The sequence below is a fragment of the Mesoplodon densirostris genome, chromosome 5 (assembly GCF_025265405.1).
Source record: "Mesoplodon densirostris isolate mMesDen1 chromosome 5, mMesDen1 primary haplotype, whole genome shotgun sequence".
NCBI classification, from domain to species: Eukaryota; Metazoa; Chordata; class Mammalia; order Artiodactyla; family Ziphiidae; genus Mesoplodon; species Mesoplodon densirostris.
Genome location: NC_082665.1, coordinates 78,704,080 through 78,727,639, shown reverse-complemented (window position 1 = coordinate 78,727,639; position 23,560 = coordinate 78,704,080). Strand labels below are relative to the sequence as shown.

The 23,560-nt window shown below is 38.2% G+C and overlaps 1 protein-coding gene across 1 annotated transcript in view; it reads left to right on the top strand.

The window, feature by feature from the left end:
* Positions 1-22,702, top strand: part of COL6A5 (collagen type VI alpha 5 chain) — a 110,353-nt gene extending 87,651 nt beyond the window's left edge. The window contains 4 exon segments of the mRNA XM_060098823.1: positions 20,572-21,075; positions 21,078-21,174; positions 21,176-21,252; positions 22,602-22,702. Of these exon segments, the coding sequence (XP_059954806.1) occupies positions 20,572-21,075; positions 21,078-21,174; positions 21,176-21,252; positions 22,602-22,702 (779 nt within the window).
* Positions 22,703-23,560: the final 858 nt, after the last annotated feature.

Here is a 23,560-nt window from a genome sequence, read left to right as displayed (position 1 = left end):
TTTGTGTTCCCATACAAATTGTGAGATTTTTTGCTCTAGTTCTGTGAAAAATGCCAGTGGTAGTTTGATAGGTATTGCATTGAATCTGTAGATTGCTTTGGGTAGTAGAGTCATTTTCACAATGTTGATTCTTCCAATCCAAGAACATGGTACATCTCTCCATCTATTTGTATCATCTTTAATTTCTTTCATCAGTGTCTTATAATTTTCTGCATACAGGTCTTTTGTCTCCTTAGGTAGGTTTATTCCTAGATATTTTATTCTTTTTGTTGCAATGGTAAATGGGAGTGTTTTCTTGATTTCACTTTCAGATTTTTCATCATTAGTATATAGGAATGCCAGAGATTTCTGTGCATTAATTTTGTATCCTGCAACTTTACCAAATTCATTGATTAGCTCTATTAGTTTTCTGGTAGCATCTTTAGGATTCTCTATGTATAATATCATGTCATCTGCAAACAGTGACAGCTTTACTTCTTCTTTTCTGATTTGGATTCCTTTTATTTCCTTTTCTTCTCTGATTGCTGTGGCTAAAACTTCCAAAACTATGTTGAATAAGAGTGGTGAGAGTGGGCAACCTTGTCTTGTTCCTGATCTTAGTGGAAATGGTTTCAGTTTTTCACCATTGAGGACGATGCTGGCTGTGGGTTTGTCATATATGGCCTTTATTATGTTGCGGAAAGTTCCCTCTATGCCTACTTTCTGCAGGGTTTTTATCATAAATGGGTGTTGAATTTTGTCAGAAGCTTTCTCTGCATCTATTGAGATGATCATATGGTTTTTCTCCTTCAATTTGTTAATATGGTGTATCACGTTGATTGATTTGCATATATTGAAGAATCCTTGCATTCCTGGAATAAACCCCACTTGATCATGGTGTATGATCCGTTTAATGTGCTGCTGGATTCTGTTTGCTAGTATTTTGTTGAGGATTTTTGCATCTATGTTCATCAGTGATATTGGCCTGTAGTTTTCTTTCTTTGTGACATCCTTGTCTGGTTTTGGTATCAAGGTGATTGTGGCCTCGTAGAATGAGTTTGGGAGTGTTCCTCCCTCTGCTATATTTTGGAAGAGTTTGAGAAGGATAGGTGTTAGCTCTTCTCTAAATGCTTGATAGAATTCACCTGTGAAGCCATCTGGTCCTGGGCTTTTGTTTGTTGGAAGATTTTTAATCACAGTTTCAATTTCAGTGCTTGTGATTGGTCTGTTCATATTTTCTATTTCTTCCTGATTCAGTCTTGGCAGGTTGTGCATTTCTAAGAATTTGTCCATTTCTTCCAGGTTGTCCATTTTATTGGCATAGAGTTGCTTTTAGTAATCTCTCATGAGCTTTTGTATTTCTGCAGTGTCAGTTGTTACTTCTCCTTTTTCATTTCTAATTCTATTGATTTGAGTCTTCTCCCTTTTTTTCTTGATGAGTCTGGCTAATGGTTTATCAATTTTGTTTATCTTCTCAAAGAACCAGCTTTTAGTTTTATTAATCTTTGCTATCGTTTCCTTCATTTCTTTTTCATTTATTTCAGATCTGATTTTTATGATTTCTTTCCTTCTGCTAACTTTGGGATGTTTTTGTTCTTCTTTCTCTAATTGCTTTAGGTGCAAGGTTAGGTTGTTTATTCGAGATGTTTCCTGTTTCTTAAGGTTGGATTGTATTGCTATAAACTTCCCTCTTAGAACTGCTTTTGCTGCATCCCATAGGTTTTGGGTCGTCGTGTCTCCATTGTCATTTGTTTCTAAGTATTTTTTAATTTCCCCTTTGATTTCTTCAGTGATCACTTTGTTATTAAGTAGTGTATTGTTTAGCCTCCATGTGTTTGCTTTTTTTTTTTTTTTTTTTTTTTTTTTTTTTTTTTTTTTTTTTGCATTACGCGGGCCTCTCACTGTTGTGGCCTCTCCCGTTGCGGAGCACAGGCTCTGGACGCACAAGCCCAGCGGCCATGGCTCATGGGCCCAGCCGCTCCGCGGCATGTGGGATCTTCCCGGACCGGGGCATGAACCCGTGTCCCCTGCATCGGCAGGCGGACTCTCGACCACTGCGCCACAAGGGAAGCCCGTGTTTGCATTTTTTACAGATCTTTTCCTGTAATTGATATCTAGTCTCATAGCATTGTGGTCGGAAAAGATACTTGATACAATTTCAATTTTCTTAAATTTACCAAGGCTTGATTTGTGACCCAAGATAGGATCTATCCTGGAGAATGTTCCATGAGCACTTGAGAAAAATGTGTATTCTGTTGTTTTTGGATGGAATGTCCTATAAATATCAATTAAGTGCATCTTGTTTAATGTATCATTTAAAGCTTGTGTATCCTTATTTATTTTCATTTTGGATGATCTGTCCATCAGTGAAAGTGGGGTGTTAAAGTCCCCTACTATGATTGTGTTACTGTCGATTTCTCCTTTTATGGCTGTTAGTATTTGCCTTATGTACTGAGGTGCTTCTATGTTTGGTGCATAAATATTTACAATTGTTATATCTTCTTCTTGGATTGATCCCTTGATCATTATGTAGTGTCCTTCTTTGTCTCTTCTAGTAGTCTTTATTTTAAAGTCTATTTTGTCTGATATGAGAATTGCTACTCCGGCTTTCTTTTGGTTTCCATTTGCATGGAATATCTTTTTCTATCCCCTTACTTTCAGTCTGTATGTGTCTCTAGATCTGAATTGAGTCTCTTGTAGACAGCATATATATGGGTCTTGTTTTTGTATCCATTCAGCCAATCTGTGTCTTTTGGTGGGAGCATTTAGTCCATTTACATTTATGGTAATTATCGATATGTATGTTCCTATTCCCATTTTCTTAATTGTTTTGGGTTCGTTATTGTAGGTCTTTTCCTTCTGTTGTGTTTCTTGCCTAGAGAAGTTCTTTTAGCATTTGTTGTAAAGCTGGTTTGGTGGTGCTGAACTCTCTCAGCTTTTGCTTGTCTGTAAAGGTTTTAATTTCTCCATCAAATCTGAATGAGATCCTTGCTGGGTAGAGTAATCTTGGTTGCAGGTTTTTCTCCTTCATCACTTTAATTATGTCCTGCCACTCCCTTCTTGCTTGTAGAGTTTCTGCTGAGAGATCAGCTGTTATCCTGATGGGGATTCCCTTGTGTGTCATTTGTTGTTTTTGTCTTGCTGGTTTTAATATGATTTCTTTGTGTTTAATTTTTGACAGTTTGATTAATATGTGTCATGGCGTATTTCTCCTTGCATTTATTCTGTATGGGACTCTCTGTGCCTCCTGGACTTGATTAACTATTTCCTTTCCCATATTAGGGAAGTTTTCAACAATAATCTCTTCAAATATTTTCTCAGTCCCTTTCTTTTTCTCTTCTTCTTCTGGAACCCCTATAATTCGAATGTTGGTGCGTTTAATGTTGTCCCAGAAGTCTCTGAGACTGGCCTCTGTTCTTTTAATTCTTTTTTCTTTCTTCTGCTCTGCAGCAGTTATTTCCACTATTTTGTCTTCCACCTCACTTATCCGTTCTTCTACCTCAGTTATTCTGCTATTGATCCCATCTAGAGTATTTTTTATTTCATTTATTGTGTTTTTAATCGATGCTTGATTCATCTTTAGTTCTTCTAGGTCCTTGTTAACTGTTTCTTGCATTTTGTCTATTCTATTTCCAAGATTTTGGATCTGGGAAATAGAATCTTGGATCATCTTTACCATCATTATTCTGAATTCTTTTTCAGGTAGACTGCCTATTACCTCTTCATTTGTTAGGTCTGGTGGGTTTTTATCTTGCTCCTTCTCCTGCTGTGTGTTTTTCTGTCTTCTCATTTTGCTTATGTTACTGTGATTGGGGTCTCCTTTTTGCAGGCTGCAGGTTCGTAGTTCCCGTTGTTTTTGGTGCCTGTCCCCAGTGGCTAAGGTTGGTTTAGTGGGTTGTGTAGGCTTCCTGGTGGAGGGGACTAGTGCCTGTGTTCTGGTGGGTGAGGCTGGATCTTGTCTTTCTGGTGGGCAGGTCCACGTCTGGTGGTGTGTTTTGGGGTGTCTGTGGACTTTTTATGATTTTAGGCCACCTCTTCTGCTAATGGGTGGCATTGTGTTCCTGTCTTGCTAGTTGTTTGGCATAGGGTGTCCAGCACTATAGCTTGCTGGTCGTTGAGTGAAGCTGGGTGCTGGTGTTGAGATGGAGATCTCTGGAAGATTTTCGCCATTTGATATTACGTGGAGCTGGGAGGTCTCTTGTGGACCAGTGTCCTGAAGTTGGCTCTCCCACCTCAGAGGCACAGCACTGACTCCTGGCTCCTCAATTTGGGATGATTTGTTGTCCATTCATGTATTCCACAGATGCAGGGTACATCAAGTTGATTGTGGAGCTTTAATCCGCTGCTTCTGAGGCAGCTGGGAGAGGTTTCCCTTTCTCTTCTTTGTTCTCACAGCTCCTGGGTCTCAGCTTTGGATTTGGCCCCGCCTCTGCGTGTAGGTCGCCGGAGGGCGTCTGTTCTTCGCTCAGACCGGACAGGGCCAAAGGAGCAGCCTCCTCGGGGACCCCGGCCCACCCAGGCTGGGCAGGAGGGAGGGGCACGGAGCGCGGGGCGAGCCCGCAGCGGCAGAGGTTGGCGCGACACCGCACCAGCCCGAGGCGCGCCACGCGTTCTCCCAGGGAAGCCGCCCCTGGATCCCGGGACCCCGGCAGCAGTGGGCCGCACAGGCTCCCGGAAGGGCGGCGTGGACAGTGACCTGCGCTCGCACACAGGTACCCCGGCGGTGGCAGCAGCAGCCCCAGCGTCCCACGCCCGCCACCGGGCTCCGCGCCCCCAGCCGCGACTCGCGCCCGTCTCTGGAGCCCCCCCAAGCAGTGCTCTTAATCCCCTCTCCCCGCGCACCAGGAAACCAAGGGGGAAGAAAAAGTCTCTCGCCTCCTCGGCAGCTCCAGAGTCCCCCCGGACTCCCTGCCAGCCAGCCGCGGCCCATCAGCCCCCTTCCGGCTGAGTTCTCGCCACCAGCCCCAGTCCTCTCCCTGCGCTCTGACCGAAGCCCGAGCCTCAGCTTCCAGCACCGCCGGGGTGAGCAGACAAGCCTCTCGGCCTGGTGAGTGCCACTCGGCACTGATCCTCGGTGCGGGAATCTCTCCGCTTTGCCCTACCCAGGTATGTGGGAAGTTTCTTGCCTTTTGGGAGGTCTGGGGTCTTCTGCCAGCGTTCAGTAGGTGTTCTGTAGGAGTTGTTCCACGTGTAGCTGTATTTCTGGTGTATCCCAACTTTGTTTTTTTTGTTGTTGTTTTTCTTCTTCTTCTTTCTCTAATTGCCTTAGGTGTACAGTTAGGTTGTTTATTTGAGAAGTTTCTTGTTTCTTTAGGTAGGATTGTATTGCTATAAACTTCCCTATTAGAACCGCTTTTGCTGCATTCCATAGGTTTTGGATCATCATGTTTTCATTGTCATTTTTCTCTAGGTATTTTTTTGATTTCCTCTTTGATTTCTTCAGTGATCACTTGGTTATTTAGTATCATATTGTTTAGCCTCCAAGTGTTTGTATTTTTTACAGTTTTTTACCTGTAATTGATATCTAGTCTCATAATGTTGTTGTCAGAAAAGATATTTGATACGAGTTCAATTTTCTTAAATTTACTGAGACTTTATTTGTGACCCACGATATGATCTATCCTGGAGAATGTTCCATGTGCACTTGAGAGGAAAGTATATTCTGTTGTTTTGGGATGGAATGTCCTTTAAATATCAGTTAAGTCCACCTGGACTAATGTGTCATTTAAAGTTTGTGTTTCCTTATTTAATTTAATTTTGGATGATCTGTCCATTGGTGAAAGTGGGGTGTTAAAATCCCCTACTATTTTTGTGTTACTGTTGATTTCCCTTTTTATGACTCTTAGCATTTGCCTTATGTTGGGTGCATAAATATTTAAAATTGTTATATCTTCTCCTGGAATTGATCTCTTGATCCTTATGTTTTGTCCTTCTTTGTCTCTTGTAATAGTCTTTATTTTAAACTCTATTTTGTGTTATATGAGAATTGCTACTCCAGCTTTCTTTTGATTTCCATTTTCATGGAATATCTTTTTCCATCCCTTCTCTTTCAATCTGCATGTGTCTCTAGGTCTGAAGTGGGTCTCTTGTAGACAGCATATATACAGCCCTTGTTTTTGTATCCATTCAGCCAGTCTATGTCTTTTGTTTGGGGCATTTAATCCATTTACATTTAAGGTAATTATCGATATGCATGTTCCTATTACCATTTTCTTAATTGTTTTGTTTTTGATTTTGTAGGTGTTTTCCTTCTCCTGTGTTTCCCACCTAGAGAACTTCCTTTAGCATTTGTTGTAGAGCTGGTTTGGTTACACTGACTTCTCTTGGCTTTTGTGTGTCTGTAAAGGTTTTAATTTCTCTTTCAAGTCTGAATGAGATCCTTGCTGGGTAGAGTAATCTTCATTGTAGGTTTTTCCCTTTCATCACTTTAAATATTTCCTGCCACTCCCTTCTGTCTTGCAGAATTTCTGCTGAAAGATCAGCGTTAACCTTATGGGGATTCCCTTTTGTGTTATTTGTTGCTTTTCCCTTCCTGCTTTTAGTAATTTTTCTTTGAGTTTAATTTTTGATAGTTTGATTAATGTTACTATTTCTCATATTAGAGAAGTTTTCAACTATAATCTCTTCAAATATTTTCTCGGACCTTTTCTTTTTCTCTTCTTCTCTTGGGGTCCCTATAATTCAGATGTTGGTGCATTTAATGTTGTCCCAGAGGTCTCTGAGACTGTCCTCAATTCTTTTCATCCTCTTTTCTTTATTCTGCTCTGTGGCAGTTGTTTCCACTCTTCTATCTTCCAGGTCACTTATCCATTCTTTTGCCTCAGTTATTCTGTTACTGATTCCTTCTACAGTATGTTTAATTTCATTTATTGTGTTGTTCATCATTGTTTGTTTGCTCTTTAGTTCTTCTAAGTCCTTGTTAAAAGTTTCTTGTATTTTCTCCATTATATTTCCGAGATTTTGGATCATGTTTACTATCATTACTCTGTATTGTTTTTCAGGTAGGCTGCCTATTTCCTCTTCATTTGTTTGATCTGGTGGGTTTTTACCTTCTTCTTCATCTGCTGCATATTTCTATGTGTTCTCATTTTGTTTAAGTTAATGTGTTTGGGGGTTCCATCTGTTCATTTTTTTTTTCTTTTCTTCCAAGCTGTGTGGCTGGCAGATTCTTGGTGCTCCAGCCGGGTGTCAGGCCTGAGCCTCTGAGGTGGGAGAGCCAAATCCAGGATATTGGTCCACCAGAGCCCTCCCAGCCCCATGTAATATTAATCAGGCTGCAGGTTCGTAGTTCATGTTATTTTTGGTGTCTTCCCCCAGTGGTTGAGATTGGTTCAGTGGCTTGTGTAGGCTTCCTTGTGGGGGGGACTGGTACCTGTGCTCTGGTGGGTGGGGCTGGATCTTGTCCTTCTTGTGGGCAAGGCCAAATCTGGTGGTGTGTTTTTGGGTGTCTGTGAACTTAGTATGACTTTAGGCAGCCTCTCTGCTAATGGGTGGGTTTGTGTTCCTATCTTTCTAGTTGTTTGTCATGGGGTGTCTAGCACTGGAGCCTGCTGGACGTTGAGTGGAGCTGGGTCTTAGTGTTGAGACAGATGTCTGGGAGAGCTCTCACTGATTAATATTACATGGGGCTGGGAGGGCTCTGGTGGACCAATATCTTGGATTTGGCTCTCCCACCTCAGAGGCTCAGGCCTGACACCCGGCTGGAGCACCAAGAATCTGCCAGCCACACAGCTTGGAAGAAAAGAAAAAAAAAATGAACAGATGGAACCCCCAAACTTATGGTAAAAACAAATCTAAACAGACAAAATCACACAAAGAAACATGCACACACACACTCACAAAAAGAGAAGAAAAGAAAAAAGGAAAAGAGCAACCAAACCAGTACACAAACACACCAGTGATAACAAGCACTAAAAACTAAACTAAGATAAACATAAAACCAAAAACAAATCAGACACAGAAAGCAAACTCCAAGTCTACAATTGCTCCCAAAGTCCACTGTCTCAATTTTGGGAACATTTATTGTCTATTCAGTTATTCCACAGATGTAGGGTTGATCAAATTGTTTGCAGGGATTTAATCTGCTGCTCCTGAGGCTGCACAGAGAAATTTCCCTTTCTCTTCTTTGTTTGCACAACTCCTGGAGTTCAGCTTTGGTTTTGGCCCTGCCTCAACATGTAGGCCACCCTCAAGCGTCTGTTCACCACCTAGATAGGAGGTGGTCAAAGCAGTGGCTGATTAGATCTCTTTTGCTCACTCAGGCTGGGGAGAGGGAGGGGCACCATAGCCATAATTGGAATGTGGGGCGAGCCTGCAGCAGCAGAGGCCAGCATGATATTGCAACAGCCTGAGGCACACCATGTGTTCTTCTATGGAAGTTGTCCCTGGCTCACAGGTCTTTGGCAGTGGTGGGCTGCACAGGCTCCTGAGGGTGTGTGGTAGTGTGACCTGCGCTTGCATACAGGATTCTTGGTGACAGCAGCAACAGCATTAGCGGTCCATGCCTGTCTCTGGGGTCTGAGATGATAGCCGCAGCTCATGCCTGGCTCTGGAGCTCACTTAGGTCATGCTCTGCCATCTATGGGCACACAGAACAGGAAGTCCCTCTCCTCACGCATCCCAAAACAATGGTCTCTTGCCTATCCAGCAGCTCCAGACTTTGTCTTGGACTCCCTCCTGGCTAGCTGTGGTGCATTAGCCCCCTTCAGGCTGTGTTCATGCAGCCAACCCCAATCCTCTCCCTGGGGTCTGACGTCCAAAGCCCGAGCCTCAGCTCCCAGCCCCCGCCTGCCCTGGCGGGTGAGCAGACAAGCCTCTCAGGCTAATGAGTGCTGGCCGGCACTTATCCTCTGTGCAGGAATCTCTCCGCTTTGCCTCCTGCACCCCTGTTGCTGCACTCTCCTCCATGGCTCTGAAGTTTCCCCCCTGCCCACACCCCATCTCTGCCAGTGAAGGGTCTTCTTAGTGTGTGGCAACTTTTCTTCCTTCATAGCTCCCTCCCAGAGGTGCAGGTCCCATCCCTATTCTTTTGTCTCTGTTTTTCCTTTTTTCTTTTGCCCTTCAGGTACATGGGGATTTTCTTGCTTTTTGTGAAGTCTGAGGTCTTCTGCCAGCATTCAGTAGGTGCTCTGTAGGAGTTGTTCCACATGTAGATGTATTTTTGATGTATTTGTGGGGAGGAAGGTGATCTCCACATCTTACTCCTCAGCCATATTGAAGGTCTCTTTAATTTAATTTTTAGAAATTCCTGCTTATAACTCATTTAAAGGACATAAGGCCAGATAGATTGGCCTTATAAACTCATCCAGAGGCCAGAGCAAAAACTAACACCATTAAAACCAAAATACCACTATTTACAATAGCCAAGACATGGAAACAACCTAAATGTCCATCAACAGATAAATGGATAAAGAAGATGTGATGTATATATACGATGGAATATCGCTCAGCCATAAAAAATAATGAAATAATGTCATTTGCAGCAACATGGATGGACCTAGAGATTATCATACTAAGTGAAATAAGTCAGACTGAGAAAGACAAATATTACATGATATCACTTATATATAGACTCTAAAATACAACACAAATGATATTATTTATGAAACAGAAACAGACTCACAGACATAGATAACAAACTTATGGTTACCAAAATGGGAGGGATAAATTAGAAGTTCGTGATTAAAATATACACACTGCTATATATAAAATAGATAAACACCAAGGGCGTTCTGTATAGTACAAGGAACTACACTCAATACCTTGTAATAACCTATAATGGAAAAGAATCTAAAAAAGAATATATATATGTATAACTGAATCACTTTGCTGTACACCTGAAATTAACACAACACTGTAAATCAACTACATTTCAATAAAATTTTTAAGAAAACAAAGATCCATGTGGTCTGGGTATAAATAACTCCTAAGGCATGCATCACTTTTCTCAGTATGCTTGTACCTTTCTGTAGATTGTTGTTTCAGAGTGTGACATAGATGGCAAGAGTGAGTCGTTTGGACCAAGTGCCACCTAGAAAAGTCTAGGCCAAGAAAGATATTTATTCTGTCTTTGGGGAAAATGATGAAGTCCATTTTAAGACAGTGACTCCTACTTGTTCAGGCAAGTGGTGGAGAGAGGAACGCATCTAACAAAATAAGAGATTGAAAAGTATGTCTCTATTTCCCTTTGGCATAAAATCAATGACACACAGTCACAGACACATAAGAGACCATAAGAGATTTGTGTCCCAGCCTAGAGCTTGACCAGTGGCCTCACTAGACAGGCCTGGATTGGCAGTGTGAAATGGAGAGGTGTGTAAGTCATTCCAACTCCTCTGCAGTTAAAGTATGTGTAAATGCAACAGAATGAGCTTGTACGCATGTCCGTTGTGTTCCACTAATATCAGCTGACTTTGCATTTTTGGGAAATTCTGGTTTACAGAATACAGTATCATGGGTAGGATTTTCAGATATCTGAGACTTTTCTATGTTTTTTTCCTTCTAAAAAATATATTTATAGAGTGCTTAGGATATGCTGTGAAATTTTTATTTAATTCTCTCAAAAACCTTATAAGGTTATAGTTTATTATAACAATTTTATAATTTTTTAGATAATGTAACAGAGGCATGGGCGAGACTCAGGATCACAGAGCTAACAAATGGTATAGACTCACCTCAAACTCCTAAGGTTCTGCTCATAACCACTGTTCCATAATGACTAAAGAAGAAAATACTGCAAATTTTATTTAACTGCCTACTTTTGGAAGAAAACTTTCTTTAGTAGCTTCAATCATTAGGAATAGCATTGACTGAGAACCTTGTTCTTCAAACCAGGTCCTGGGCCTTTGGCAAGGTGGCTAATGTGTCCCTTAATGTGTCTGTTCCACCCTCAAATCTGATGAGCAGTTCTTCTGAAGGTGTTACACAGAGCTGGGTGCAAATCCTGCCTCTACCACTTACAAGCTGTCTTTTCTTGACCAAGTCATTTGCCCCCTCCAAGCCTCAGCTTGCTCATCTGTAAAATGGGCACAATGATAATTTCATCCTTATAGTGCTGTGTGGAATATTAAATGAGAGGAGATAAGCATGGAGCTGAGCACAAGACCTGAAGCATCCTGGATGCTCAGTTCAATACTGAGAAAATAGAAAAATTGAAAAAGAAAGCATTGCCAGACTCATAGGAAGTCATAAAAAAGGTTAACTTGAAAAATATCTGCTGCAGTCCTTGTGGACAGAAATGTACATATAAAGTAACCACATTTGTCCATGTAGCTTGCCTATAGAGAACACATGGCTAATTTTGGCCCCTGTACAAATTCCAAGGCAGACCACAAGATAACTCATGCATATCTTGAGATTTCTCACAAACACCATAGCTCCACAGCATATGTAATCCCAGTCCAGATGGCTCAATCTCCCTCAATTCCCTTCCACATCTGCTTCTCCCAAAAGTTACTGGAGCACACCTGGCCCTGTGGCTTAAATCTCAGCTGAAATTAGGCTAATCCCTAGGGGCACTCCCCTGGAAATCCAGCTGCATCCCTCATTCTTTTCAAGTCATAACAAGTGAGCAAGCCCTTCCTCCTCTGCCATTCTGAGAAAATTCTTCCACAGAGTTGGAGATAAGAATTTGGCATGGTGACATTTCCAGAAAATGCACAGCATTGCTCTGAGCTGTGGGTAACCTTTATCCACACTTCTGCCAGATTTTCTTGAAGGAAAATGTTTTTAAAGGCCCAATATTTCCTAATAAGATAATTTAGACTCAAAGCAGAATAATCATAGGTGATTATTTAGTGTTTGACTAAATTTTAAAGTTTAGCATTTAACTTCTTTGATTCTCATGCTAATCCTGTAATGGGTAGAGAACCTATATTTAGAGATGTTGAAGGTAAAATATACCTCTTTAGAAAATAGTTCTGCTGGGTACTTTGGAAAAGGATTGAGATTTTGCTCATTTATAAAGAGAAAACTGGAAAAAAAAAGAGTACTATTTCTGGTGTGGGCAATGTATGAAAAAATATTTCACTAACATGGTAAGTCAACCCTTCCTCTTCTTTTAATGAAGTATAGTTTATTTACAATATTATATTAGTTTCAGTTGTACAACGTAGTGGTTCAATATTTTTATAGATTATATTTCATTTAAAGTTATTATAAAATATTTGCTATCTTCCCTGTGTTGTACAATATATCCTTGTAGCTTATTTACTTTATACATAGTAGTTTGTACCTCTTAATCCCCTACCTCTATCTTGCCCCTTCCCCCTTCCCTCTCTTCACTGGTAACCACTGGTTTGTTCTCTGTATCTGTGAGTTTGTTTCATTACATTCATTTATTTTTTTATTTTTTAGATTCCACATAAAAGTAAAAACATACAATATTTGTCTTTGTATGACTTATTTCACTAAGCATGGTATCCTCCATGTTCATCTATGTTGTTGCAAATGGCAAATTTTCATTCTTCCTTTATGGCTGAGTAATATTTCAGTGTGTGTGTGTGTGTGTGTATGTATATATATATATATATATATATATATATATATATATATATATATATATATATATATATATATATATATATATATATAAAATGTCTTCTTTATCCATTCTTCAGATGGTGGACACTTAATTTGCTTCCATATCTTTGCTATTGTAAATAATGCTGCTATGAACATTGGGCCAGTGACCTCACCAGACAGGCCTGGGTTGGCAGTGTGAAATGGAGAGGTGTGTGCACAAAATCTCATGTATCATACAAAGTCTAATGTATCTTTTCAAATTAGTGTCTTCACTTTCCTCAGATACATACCCAGGAGTGGGATTGCTGGATCATATGGTAGTTCTGTTTCTAGTTTTTTTGTGTGTGGAACCTCCATACCGTTTTCCATAGTGGCTGCACCAATTTACATTCCCACCAATAGTGTAGGACGGTTCTCTTTTCTTCACATCCTCACCAGCATTTGTTATTTGTGACTTTTTGATGATGACTATTATGAGAGGTGTGAAATGATATCTCACTGTGGTTTTGATCTGTATTTCTCTGATGACTAACAATGTTGATCATCTTTTCATGTGCCTGTTGGCCATCTATCTGTATGTCTTCTTTGTAAATAAGGTCTCTTCAGGTCTTCTGCTCTTTTTTTGATTGGGTTGTTTTTTTGATAACATGTTCTACGAGACCTTTATATATGTTGAATATTAACCCCTTATCAGTCATATCATTTGCAAATATTTTCTCCCATTCAGTAAGTTGTATTTTTGTTTTGTTGATGGTTTCCTTTGCTGTGAAAAAGCTTTTAAGTTTCATTAGGTCCCATTTCTTTATTTTTGCTTTCTTTTTTCTTTGCCTTAGGAGCCAGATCCAAAAAAGTATTGCTACAATTTATGTCAAAGAGTGTTTCGTCTATGTTCTCTTGTAGGAATTTTGTGGTTTCTGTCTTACATTGAAGTGTTTAATCCATTTTGAGTTTATTTTAGTATATGGTATGAGGAAATTTTCTAATTTCATTGTTTTACATGTAGCTGTCCAGTTTTCCCAGTACCACTTATTGAAGAGGCTCTTTTCTCCATTGTATATTCTTGCCTCCTCTGTTGTAGATTAATTTACCATAAGTATGTGGGCTTATTTCTGGGCTCTCTATTCTGTTCCATTGATCTATGTGTCTGTTTTTGTGCCAGTACCTTGCTGTTTTGATTATTGTAGCTTTGTAGTATAGTCTGAAGTCTGGGATGGTGGTATCTCCAGCTTTGTCCCTTTTTTCTCAATATTGCTTTTGCTCTTCAGGATGTTTTGTGGTTTCACATGAATTTTAGGATGATTTGTTCTAGTTTTGTGAAAAATGTCATAGATATTTTGGTAGAGATTGCATTAAATCCATAGATTGCTTTGGATAGTGTGGACATTTTAACAATATTAATTCTTCTAATCCACAAACATGGGCTATCTTTCCATTTATTTGTATCATCTTTAATTTCCTTCATTCAACAATATTGTATAGTTTTCAAAGTATAGGTCTTTCACCTCCATGGTTAAGTTTATTCCTAGGTATTTTATTCTTTTTGATGTGATTTTAAACAGGATTGTTTTCTTGCTTTCTCTTTCTGATAGTTCATTATTAGTGTATAGAAAAGCAACAGATTTCTGTGTATTAATCTTGTATCATGCAACTTTACTGAATTCATTTATTAGTTCTAATGGTTTTTTGGTGGAGACTTTAGAGTTTTCCATATATAGTATGTTGTCATCTACAAACTGAGACAATTTTACTTCTTCCCTTCCAATTTGGATACCTTTTATTTCTTTTTCTTGCCCTATTACTGTCACTAGGATTTCCAATACTATGTTAAATAGAAGTGGCAAGAGTGAGTATCCTTGTCTTATTCCTGAATTTAGAGTAAAACCTATCAGCTTTTCATCGTTGCATATGATGTTAGCTGTGGCTTTGTCATAAATGACCTTTATTATGTTAAGATATGTTTCCTGCATACCCACATTTTTTGCTTTGTTTTGTTTTGTTTGCTTTTACTTTATTTTTTTAAATTGAAGTATAGTTGATTTACAGTGTTGTGTTATTTTCAGGTGTAGATCAAACTGATTCACTTATGTGTGTGTGTGTGTGTATGTTGTATACATATATATAGATTTTTTCAGATTCTTTTCCCATATAGGTTATTACAAAATATTGAGGGTAGTTCCCTGTGCTATAAAGTTTTTATCATGAGTGTATGTTGAATTTTGTCAAATGCTTTTGAGGTGATCATGTGATTTTTGTCCTTCCTTTTGTTAATGTGGTGTATCACACTGATTGATTTGTGAATATTGAGCCATTGTTGCATCCCTGGCATAAATCCCACTTGATCATGGTGTATGATCCTTTTTATATATTGTTGAATTAGGTTTGCTACTATTTTGTTGAGAATTTTTGCATGTATATTCATCAGAGATATTGGCCTGTAATTTTCTTCTTTTTGTAGTGTCTTTTTCTGGCTTTGGTATCAGGGTAATTTTGGCCTCCTGGAATGAACTTGGGAGTGTTCCCTCCTCTTCAATTTTTTGGAATAGTTTGAGAAGGATAGGTATTAGCACTTTGTTGTAAGTTTGGTAGAATTCCCCTATGAACCTGATCAGTTCTGGACATTTGTTTGCTGGGAGCTTTTTGATTACTAATTCAATTTTACTACTAGTGACCACTCTGTTCAGACTGTATATTTTTTTCTGATTCAGTCTTGGAAGATTGTATGTTTCTAGAAATTTATCCATTTCTTCTAGGTTGTCTAATTTGTTGACATGTAACTGGTTTTTTTTCTTTAATTTTTATTGGAGTATAGTTGATTTACAATGTTGTGTTACTTTCTTCTGTACAGCAAAGTGAATCAGTTATACATATACATGTATCCACTCTTTTTTTAGATTATTTTTCCATATAGGTCATTACAGAGTATTGAGTAGAGTTCCCTGTGTGATATAGTAGGTCTTTATTAGTTATCTATTTTATATATAGTAGTATGTATGACATATAACTATTGATTGTAATATCTCATGATGTTTTGTATCTCTGTGATATCAGTTGTAATTTCTCTTTTTTCATTTCTACCCCTTCCTCTTCTACCAGAACATTTATGAAATACTTTTCCTTATGTTTTAACAAAGTGTGTTGATTGGCCTTTTTTAAAAAGCCAAAATGGAGATCCTGGTGGCAGAGCAGGTAATGATTAGTAAATTCCAGGATTGTAAATTCAAAAGGAAAGAAATGTCCATTTAACTAATCTCCACACATCCTCATACACTATTGCCAAGAACTCTAGAAGAGGTTTTGGCAGTATTTTAGGGCTAAAGTATATTATATAGCATCCATTGCATAGACAAATATATTTATGCTTTTGTCTGCACTTCCAGTTTTATATTTAGCAATTAAGAATCTTGATATTTATCAAAAATTCTAAGAATTTGAAACTAGGTTCTTGGTGGAGGATTGGAGGTGCATAGATTTCAAACAGCTCATGAAATGTAACATCCTGTTCAATAACTATGAATGTACTGATAAAGGAAAAGTCTGGTACATTAATGACCAGTTCTTAGTCCTTCATAAGAAGGGAGAGAACATAGGAATATCTCAAGCAAGATGGTTAGTTCTCATGTATTAGAAATGCCCAAGGTGAAGTAACAGGAACTGGATTTACCTACCAATTGAAATAACCAAAAGAAAAAAAAAAAAAAATATATATATATATATATATATATATATATATATATATATATGAAATGAAACAACAATTGTCAGGACACTGGACTTCAGGAAATAAAATGATCTCTGAGAGATGAGAAACCAATGAGATGAACCCTATGATTTCTCATGCTTACTGCCAAGAGAGAGTTTCCAGGCCATGGTTCAGGAAGGGGAATTCAGGTGGAACCCAGTGCACTCCTTGAGATGAGGAAGCAGAGCTGAGAGTCCAGGGAGACCAAGGTGGTAAGAATTCACAGGACAGAACACCAGAGAGGAGAGAGCTCTTCAGAGAGCAAAACTCAGAACTCTGCAGAGGATGCCTCTTCATCATTCATCAGAGTGCTGATAGCATGAGTATTGAGGAAATGACCAGAGCATGGGGGAACATTCTTCTGAAAGGATTAGAGGATAATGCCCATTGCTCACAGGGCCAGGGATAGTGCCTGTTACCACCAGCGAGACTGGAAAAACTCATAATTCATAGAGTACTGGGAAGAAAATTCAGGAAGGTCTTGCTTCAGTAGTGGGGAATAAGTAGCCTTAAATTAAGTACCACTCTGGACATACCTAACAAATCATAACAGCAAGACCCAAAAAGATCAAACCGTTTTCATGTAACTTGATTGCCTCCCAAAACAAGTCATATGGGTATTTATAAGAATATAAAACTATCCCATATCTAACATGGCAAATTTCATAATGTCTGGCATAAAAAGCAGAAAGAACCCATCATCAAAACCACAATCACTCAAAACCAAATCAGAACTGACAAAGATGTTAGAAGTAACGAAGAAATTAAAACAGTTATTGTAACTATACTCCATATGTTAAAAAGTTAAGTAGAGACATGGAAAATGTAAAAAAAAAAAATTAAATAGAATTTGTAGAGGTGAAAGCTGCAGTGCCTAGGATGAACAATATGCTCGATGGGATTAATGGGAAATTAGATTTGATAAAAGAAAAGACTAGTGACCTTGAAGATGTAGCCATAGAAATTATCCAAAATAAATCTCAAGGAGAATAAAGACTTAAGAAAAAAAAAAGACCCTCAGTGGGTTTCAAGACCTCTCTCAGTAACTGACAAAAGAATAGACAGAAAATCAGCAGTAATATCGTAGACCAGAACAACAGTATCAGTTAATTTGTCCTAATTGATATTAACAGAACACTGCACACAAAATAGCAAATACACATTCTTTTCAAGTACATGTGAAACATTTACCAAGATAGACCATACTGTAGACCATAAAACAATTCTCAAAATTTGAAAGGTTTCAAATCATTCCAAGTATATTCTCTGACCAAAACAGAATTAAGTTGAAATCAATAGTAAGATCTTTGAAAAATCCCCAAGTATTTGGAAACTAAATAAAGCACTTCTAAATAATCCATGGTCAAAGAAAAAAGCAAAGGGGAAATTAGCAAGTATTTTGAAATGAATGAAAATAAAATCACAATATACTAGACTTTGTAAGATTCCACTAAAGCAGTACTGTCTACTAAAGCAGGATGTCATTCATAGCATTAAATGCCTATACTGATAAAGAAGAAAGGTTTCAAATCAATGACCTCAACTTTCATCTTAAGAAATTAGAAAAAGAAGAACAAGTTAAACCTAATGTAAGGAGAAGAAAGGAAGTAATAAAATTAAAGCAGAACTCAATGAAATAGAAAAGAGAAAATCAATAAAACCAAAAGTGGATTTTTGATAAGATCAATTAAATTGATAAACCCATAGTCAAACTCACCAGTAAAAAAGAGAAAACACAAATTACCAATATCAGGAATGAGAGAGGAGAAATATTCTACAGATATTAAAAGGATAATCAAGGAATATTATAAGCAGTTTTTACCTATAAGTTAGACATTTTAAGTGAAATAGGCAAATTAGTTGCAATGCACGAATTACCAAGCCTCACTCAAGGAGAAGTAAACTAAATATTCCTAAACCTATTAAAGAAATTGAATTTGTAGTTCAAAACTTTCCATAAAGAAAACTCCAGGCCCAGATGACTTCACTAGTGACTTCAACAAAACATTTAAGGAAGAAATAATACCAATTCTGCATAAACTCTTCCAGAATATTAAATAGGAAGGAATGCTTCCAAACTCATTCTTTGAGGCCAAAACCAGACAAATACATTACAAGAAAAGGAACCTACAGACCAACATTCCTCGTGAACATAGATGCAAAAATTCTAAACAAAATGTTAGCAAATCAAATCCAACAATATTAGCTTGATGTGGCAATCATTATACAAGGTATACTTATATCAAAATATTGTACACTTTATTATTAATTTTTTCATTCAATTTTTAAATTTTTTAATTGAAATATAGTTGATTCACAATGTTGTGTTAGCTTCAGGTGTACATCAAAGTAATTCAGTTATACATACATATATATGTATATCTATATATTCTTTTAAAAATCCTTTTCTAGTATAGGTTACTACAAGATATTGAGTATAGTTCCCTGTGCTATACAATAGGCCTTGTTGGTTATCTATTTTACATATAGTAGTGGGTATATGTTAATCCCAAACTCCTAATTTATCCCTCCCCCTCCCTTTCCCCTTTGGTAACCATAAGTTTCTTTTCTGTGCCTGTGAGTCTATTTCTGTTTTTGTAAATAAGTTCATTTGTGTCATTTTTTTAGATTCCACATATAAGCAATATCATATGATGTTTGTCTTTCTCTGTCTGACTTACTTCACTAAGTATGATCATCTCTAGATCCATCCATGTTGCTGCAAGTGGCATTATTTTATTCTTTTTTTATGGCTGAGTACTGTTCTATTGTGTATATATACCACATTTTCTTTATCCATTCATCTGTCAATGGACACTTAGGCTGCTTCCATGTCTTGGTTATTGTAAATAGTGCTGTTATGAACATTGGGGTGCACGTATCCTTTTGAATTATAGTTTTCTCCAGATATATGCCCAGGAGTAGGATCACTGGATCATATGGTAGTTCTATGTTTAGTTTTTTAAAGAACTTTCATACTGTTCTCCATAATGGCTGCACCCATTTACATTCCCACTGACAATGCAGGAGGGTTCCTTTTTCTCCACACTCTCTCTAGCATTTCTTATTTGTATACTTTTTGATGAACGTTGTACACTTTAAATATATACAAATGTTATTTGTCAGAAAAAATCCTACAATAAATAAAAAAAGATAATGTGGAGTTTACCCCAGGAATGCAGAGATCATTGAGCATTCAGAAGTCATCTGATAGTATTTGTGTGTTGTTTTTCTGCATTCTATTTCAATATTAAACTTTTGTGGCATTTATACAGGTTAATCAATTCATTTGTGAGGGTGGTTGCTGTGAGGATTAAATAAAGTAATAGATGCAAAACATGAATAATGGGCCAAGCACAATTGGACAGTAATAAGTTTTTGCCAGTTAGGAATCTACTTCTTGCTTGATTAGGTTCTCAAACATACTTCTTTCATAGAAAAAAAAAGAACATTGACCACGTCCTCCTGTCTTTCTGAGCTGGCATTTCCTGTTGTGACCTCGCCAACCAGCCATCATCCCCATGATTGTAGACATGGTTTCATGACCCTTTAGAGCAGAGCCACTTGAAGTGCTGGCCTCCAACAAGATAAGAAGGTAGCATCAGAGTGTAACTGGGGCATTGTTTCCTTCCTTGAGAAGGTCTTGATACAAACAATAAATAAATAAAATAAAATAAAATGAAATAATGTGTGTGCTTAGTGATGTAGTTGACTTATATCATGGTGCAAGTTTCTTATCTTGTCATGGGCCAATAAGCTGTTTGTAGACTGGTACTTTGAGTACCAAGGTCTTAGAGTATGTCATGTCTTACACAGAATTTGGACTCTAAAGTCAGCATTTATACTTCTTCTCATGACATCATACTATGGTGCATATTTTAAGCATGTATATAAAGATGTCATCAATAAATGTGTCTTTGACATATTTACTTTTCTCTTGGGGTCATTACATATATTGAAATCTCATGCAGTATGTACTCCAAATTTTGTAACCATGTGGCATGCGCTAAAAATCGCTGTATGGTTTTCACCTTGCATATGAAAATAGCTGGAGGATCCATCAATCCTTTGACAAAGATCAGAGACGGGGTAACAAATAGGTTTCTTCACATGTGAGAATACCTGTCAAGTGGTAATGGCTCTCCACACACTGTGTAGAGATGTACTTAGAGAATGCATCTGGGAACAAGTACTGATATTGATTAGTAACGTATGCCATGGGTGTGGGAATGAAGTATGACAACACCTCATGCTGTGTATTGCCATTCTTGGCCAAGAGTTTCAAGGTTTTCCTTCTACTAAAAATAGTGACTTGAGTTATTCTGTTGTAGGACAGGAAAGCCATGGCAGAAAAGAAGAACCAAGTCTTACTTATGAACTCAGAGATGCCTCTCCTCAAGAATATTACATGGATGTGGCTTTTCTCCTAGATGCTTCCCAAAGAATAGGAAATGATGAGTTTAAGGAAGTGAAAGCTTTTATAACCTCAGTGCTTGATTACTTTCACTTGGCCCCAGATCCACTGACCTCCACCTTGGGAGACAGAGTGGCAGTCCTGACATACTCTCCTCCAGGCTATATGCCCAACACAGAAGAAAGCCCCATCTACCTAGAATTTGATTTGGTTACTTATAACAATATACACCAAATGAAACATCATCTCCAAGACTCCCTTCAACAGCTCAATGGAGATGTTTTTATTGGCCATGCCCTACAGTGGACAATTGACAATGTCTATGTAGGAACCCCCAACCTGAGGAAAAACGAAGTTATCTTTGTTATATCTGCGGGTGAAACCAACCCTTTAGACAGGGGAGTCTTAAGAAATGTATCTCTGGAGCCAAGTGTCAGGGCTACTCCATATTTGTGTTTTCCTTTGGTCCTCTACACAATGACAAGGAATTAGAAGAATTAGCCAGACACCCACTGGATCATCCAGCTTGGCCGAACCCACAAGCCAGATTTGAACTATATCGTCAAATTTGTAAAGCCTTTTGTTCATTCAATCAGATGTAAGTCATTAAAGTTTTTCTCTTCTGTTGCTTTTGCAATAGATACCTCTTTGCACAATCCACCAGTTGACTTAGTAACATGATTCTCACTTCAGTCAAGAGTGGTGAAGTCTAGGTATGAGTAGGAGGCAATGAGAAAACCACAGAGAAAATCCCAGGTCCTACTGACCTTGAGCTCTGCTGTCTCACTGTCAGGGTCTTTGCCAGAAAGTGAAAAGTGTCTTTTAACCCTAATCTGTGTTTGCTATGTGCCAAGTTTTTTAAAGGATTGTATCATATAATCCTCAGGATAACCCTCTAAGGAAAGTAGTAGTATCCCCATTTTACAAGTGAGAAAACTGAGGTTCACAGACATTAAATCAACTGCTCAAAAGCTGACAGTTAATAGTTGGCAAATTCTAGACTCAATCCTATGCATTCTGACCCCAGGGCTGTGCTCTTATCCATTAAACTATACATCGATTACTAAAGCTTTAATAAAGTATTACAGTGGTATCACTGTACTACATAATACCCCACTGCCACCACCCTCCACCCACTCCAAGGACTTCTGTTTCATCTTGTCACTGTAAATCAACTTTGCTTCTGACTTGAATTCTTAAGAGCCATGGGGACAAATCTCTTCTAGAGCCTCTTTCTCAGACAGCTGGCTCAGGCACAGCCAGGCAAGGGGTTTAAGGGAGTCTTTTCACAGTAAGCATTTGAGAGAGGCTGCCCAGTCTCTGTCCATGTGCTGTAATTCCAGACATGATTATAGTAGCAAACCTAAGAGCTTGTAGCATTAAGCAAGTCCGGGTCTGTGCCGGGAATTAGGAGTGTGATAGAGGCCACCCTGAATGGTTGTCTGTAGCTCCTGCAAGTTTAATGGGGAATCAGAGAGATGCAGATTTTTCTGGCACTCATAAAACCCAGGGCTCATGGAACTCTCAGCATCTTGGCACTCAGGATTTATATTTAGTGGCAAGCTTGTCACTTGCAAAAAAAAATGATGCCTTCTTCCAACCTCAAGATAAATAGGGCAGACAATTTCAATAGTTAATACTGTTTTCTAGAAATAACTTCCTTTTCGAGTGAGAGAACCAGATGTTATAAGGGAATAAGAGATATCTTTGAATTATATTGCAAGCTTGTGACACACAGAGCATGAGAATTTTTGACTCAATCACTGCTATATCTCACTGACTTTGCCAACAAGGTATTGCAAAGTCAGAAGGCACATATTTTGCTGAGTTCCTTATAAAATTAACTTGCTCTTGGAAACACCTCCAACCACAGGAAAAGATGAACTGACTTTGGGTGATAGAATGTGGAAGGGTAAAATTTAGACTAACCGCCCACTCTCTCTCCAGGTGCCATCAACAAATATTCCCCTGCAGATATGAGACCCAAATGTGTTAACATCACCTCTCCCAACCCAGAAAATGGTGGCACAGAAAATATTGTATTGTGAGTTGACAAATTCACAATTTGGGTAATACTACCACTGGAAACAGTCCTTAAGAAAATAATTTGAAAGAAATGGCATTTTAGTTTTCAGGATGCAAGTTTGGTTGTGGGGTGTATGGGTGTGTGTGGGGGCGGTTGTGTTTTAAATGTTCCTGATTTGTGACACACCACAGATCTGGTGTTAACAGTACATAGAATATGATCCATGTTCGAAAGAACCATGTTTCCAATTTTGTAGCTTTTATGAAAAATGAGACCCCTATTAATGCCTTATTAGTAGCTATATAATATCATTCAAATATTGGGTACTGTTAAAACAGAAAACATATAATATCAAAGGTTAGATGTAATAGTTTTAGAGCAGAAGAAAAAGATGAAAAAGAAAAACTCACAAAGCAGCAACAAAAACGTTTGCTGTTTCAAAAACAGAACCCATATGGAGACTGGCAGGAAGAATTTGTTTAAGTTTGATTTCGCAAAGTCCAACCCTAAGTACTCAGTAAAAATTCAGTGATGAAAATAATATTGATTTGGAGCCCTAAACCATGGGCACAAATGTCTAATTTCCCTTTGGAATTAAAAAGTTGCCCCTCAGTCAAATTTCATCCACAAACTGCATTTGGACTATTCCAATAACATGCATAAAATCGATTCCTGTTACATTATCTGTCTGCGTCTACACTGAATCCTGAAAGGGACTTGGTTAACATATTTTTTCATCGTTTTTCTCTGTTTTTCAGCCTTCTTCCTGATGTATATGAAATAGAGATGGAGAACAGTGAGACTTTGGGTGAATTAGATTCCCAGCAGCAGCAGTTCTTTGAATTAGGGAACGGTCAGAGCAACAGTTCTGGGACCACCA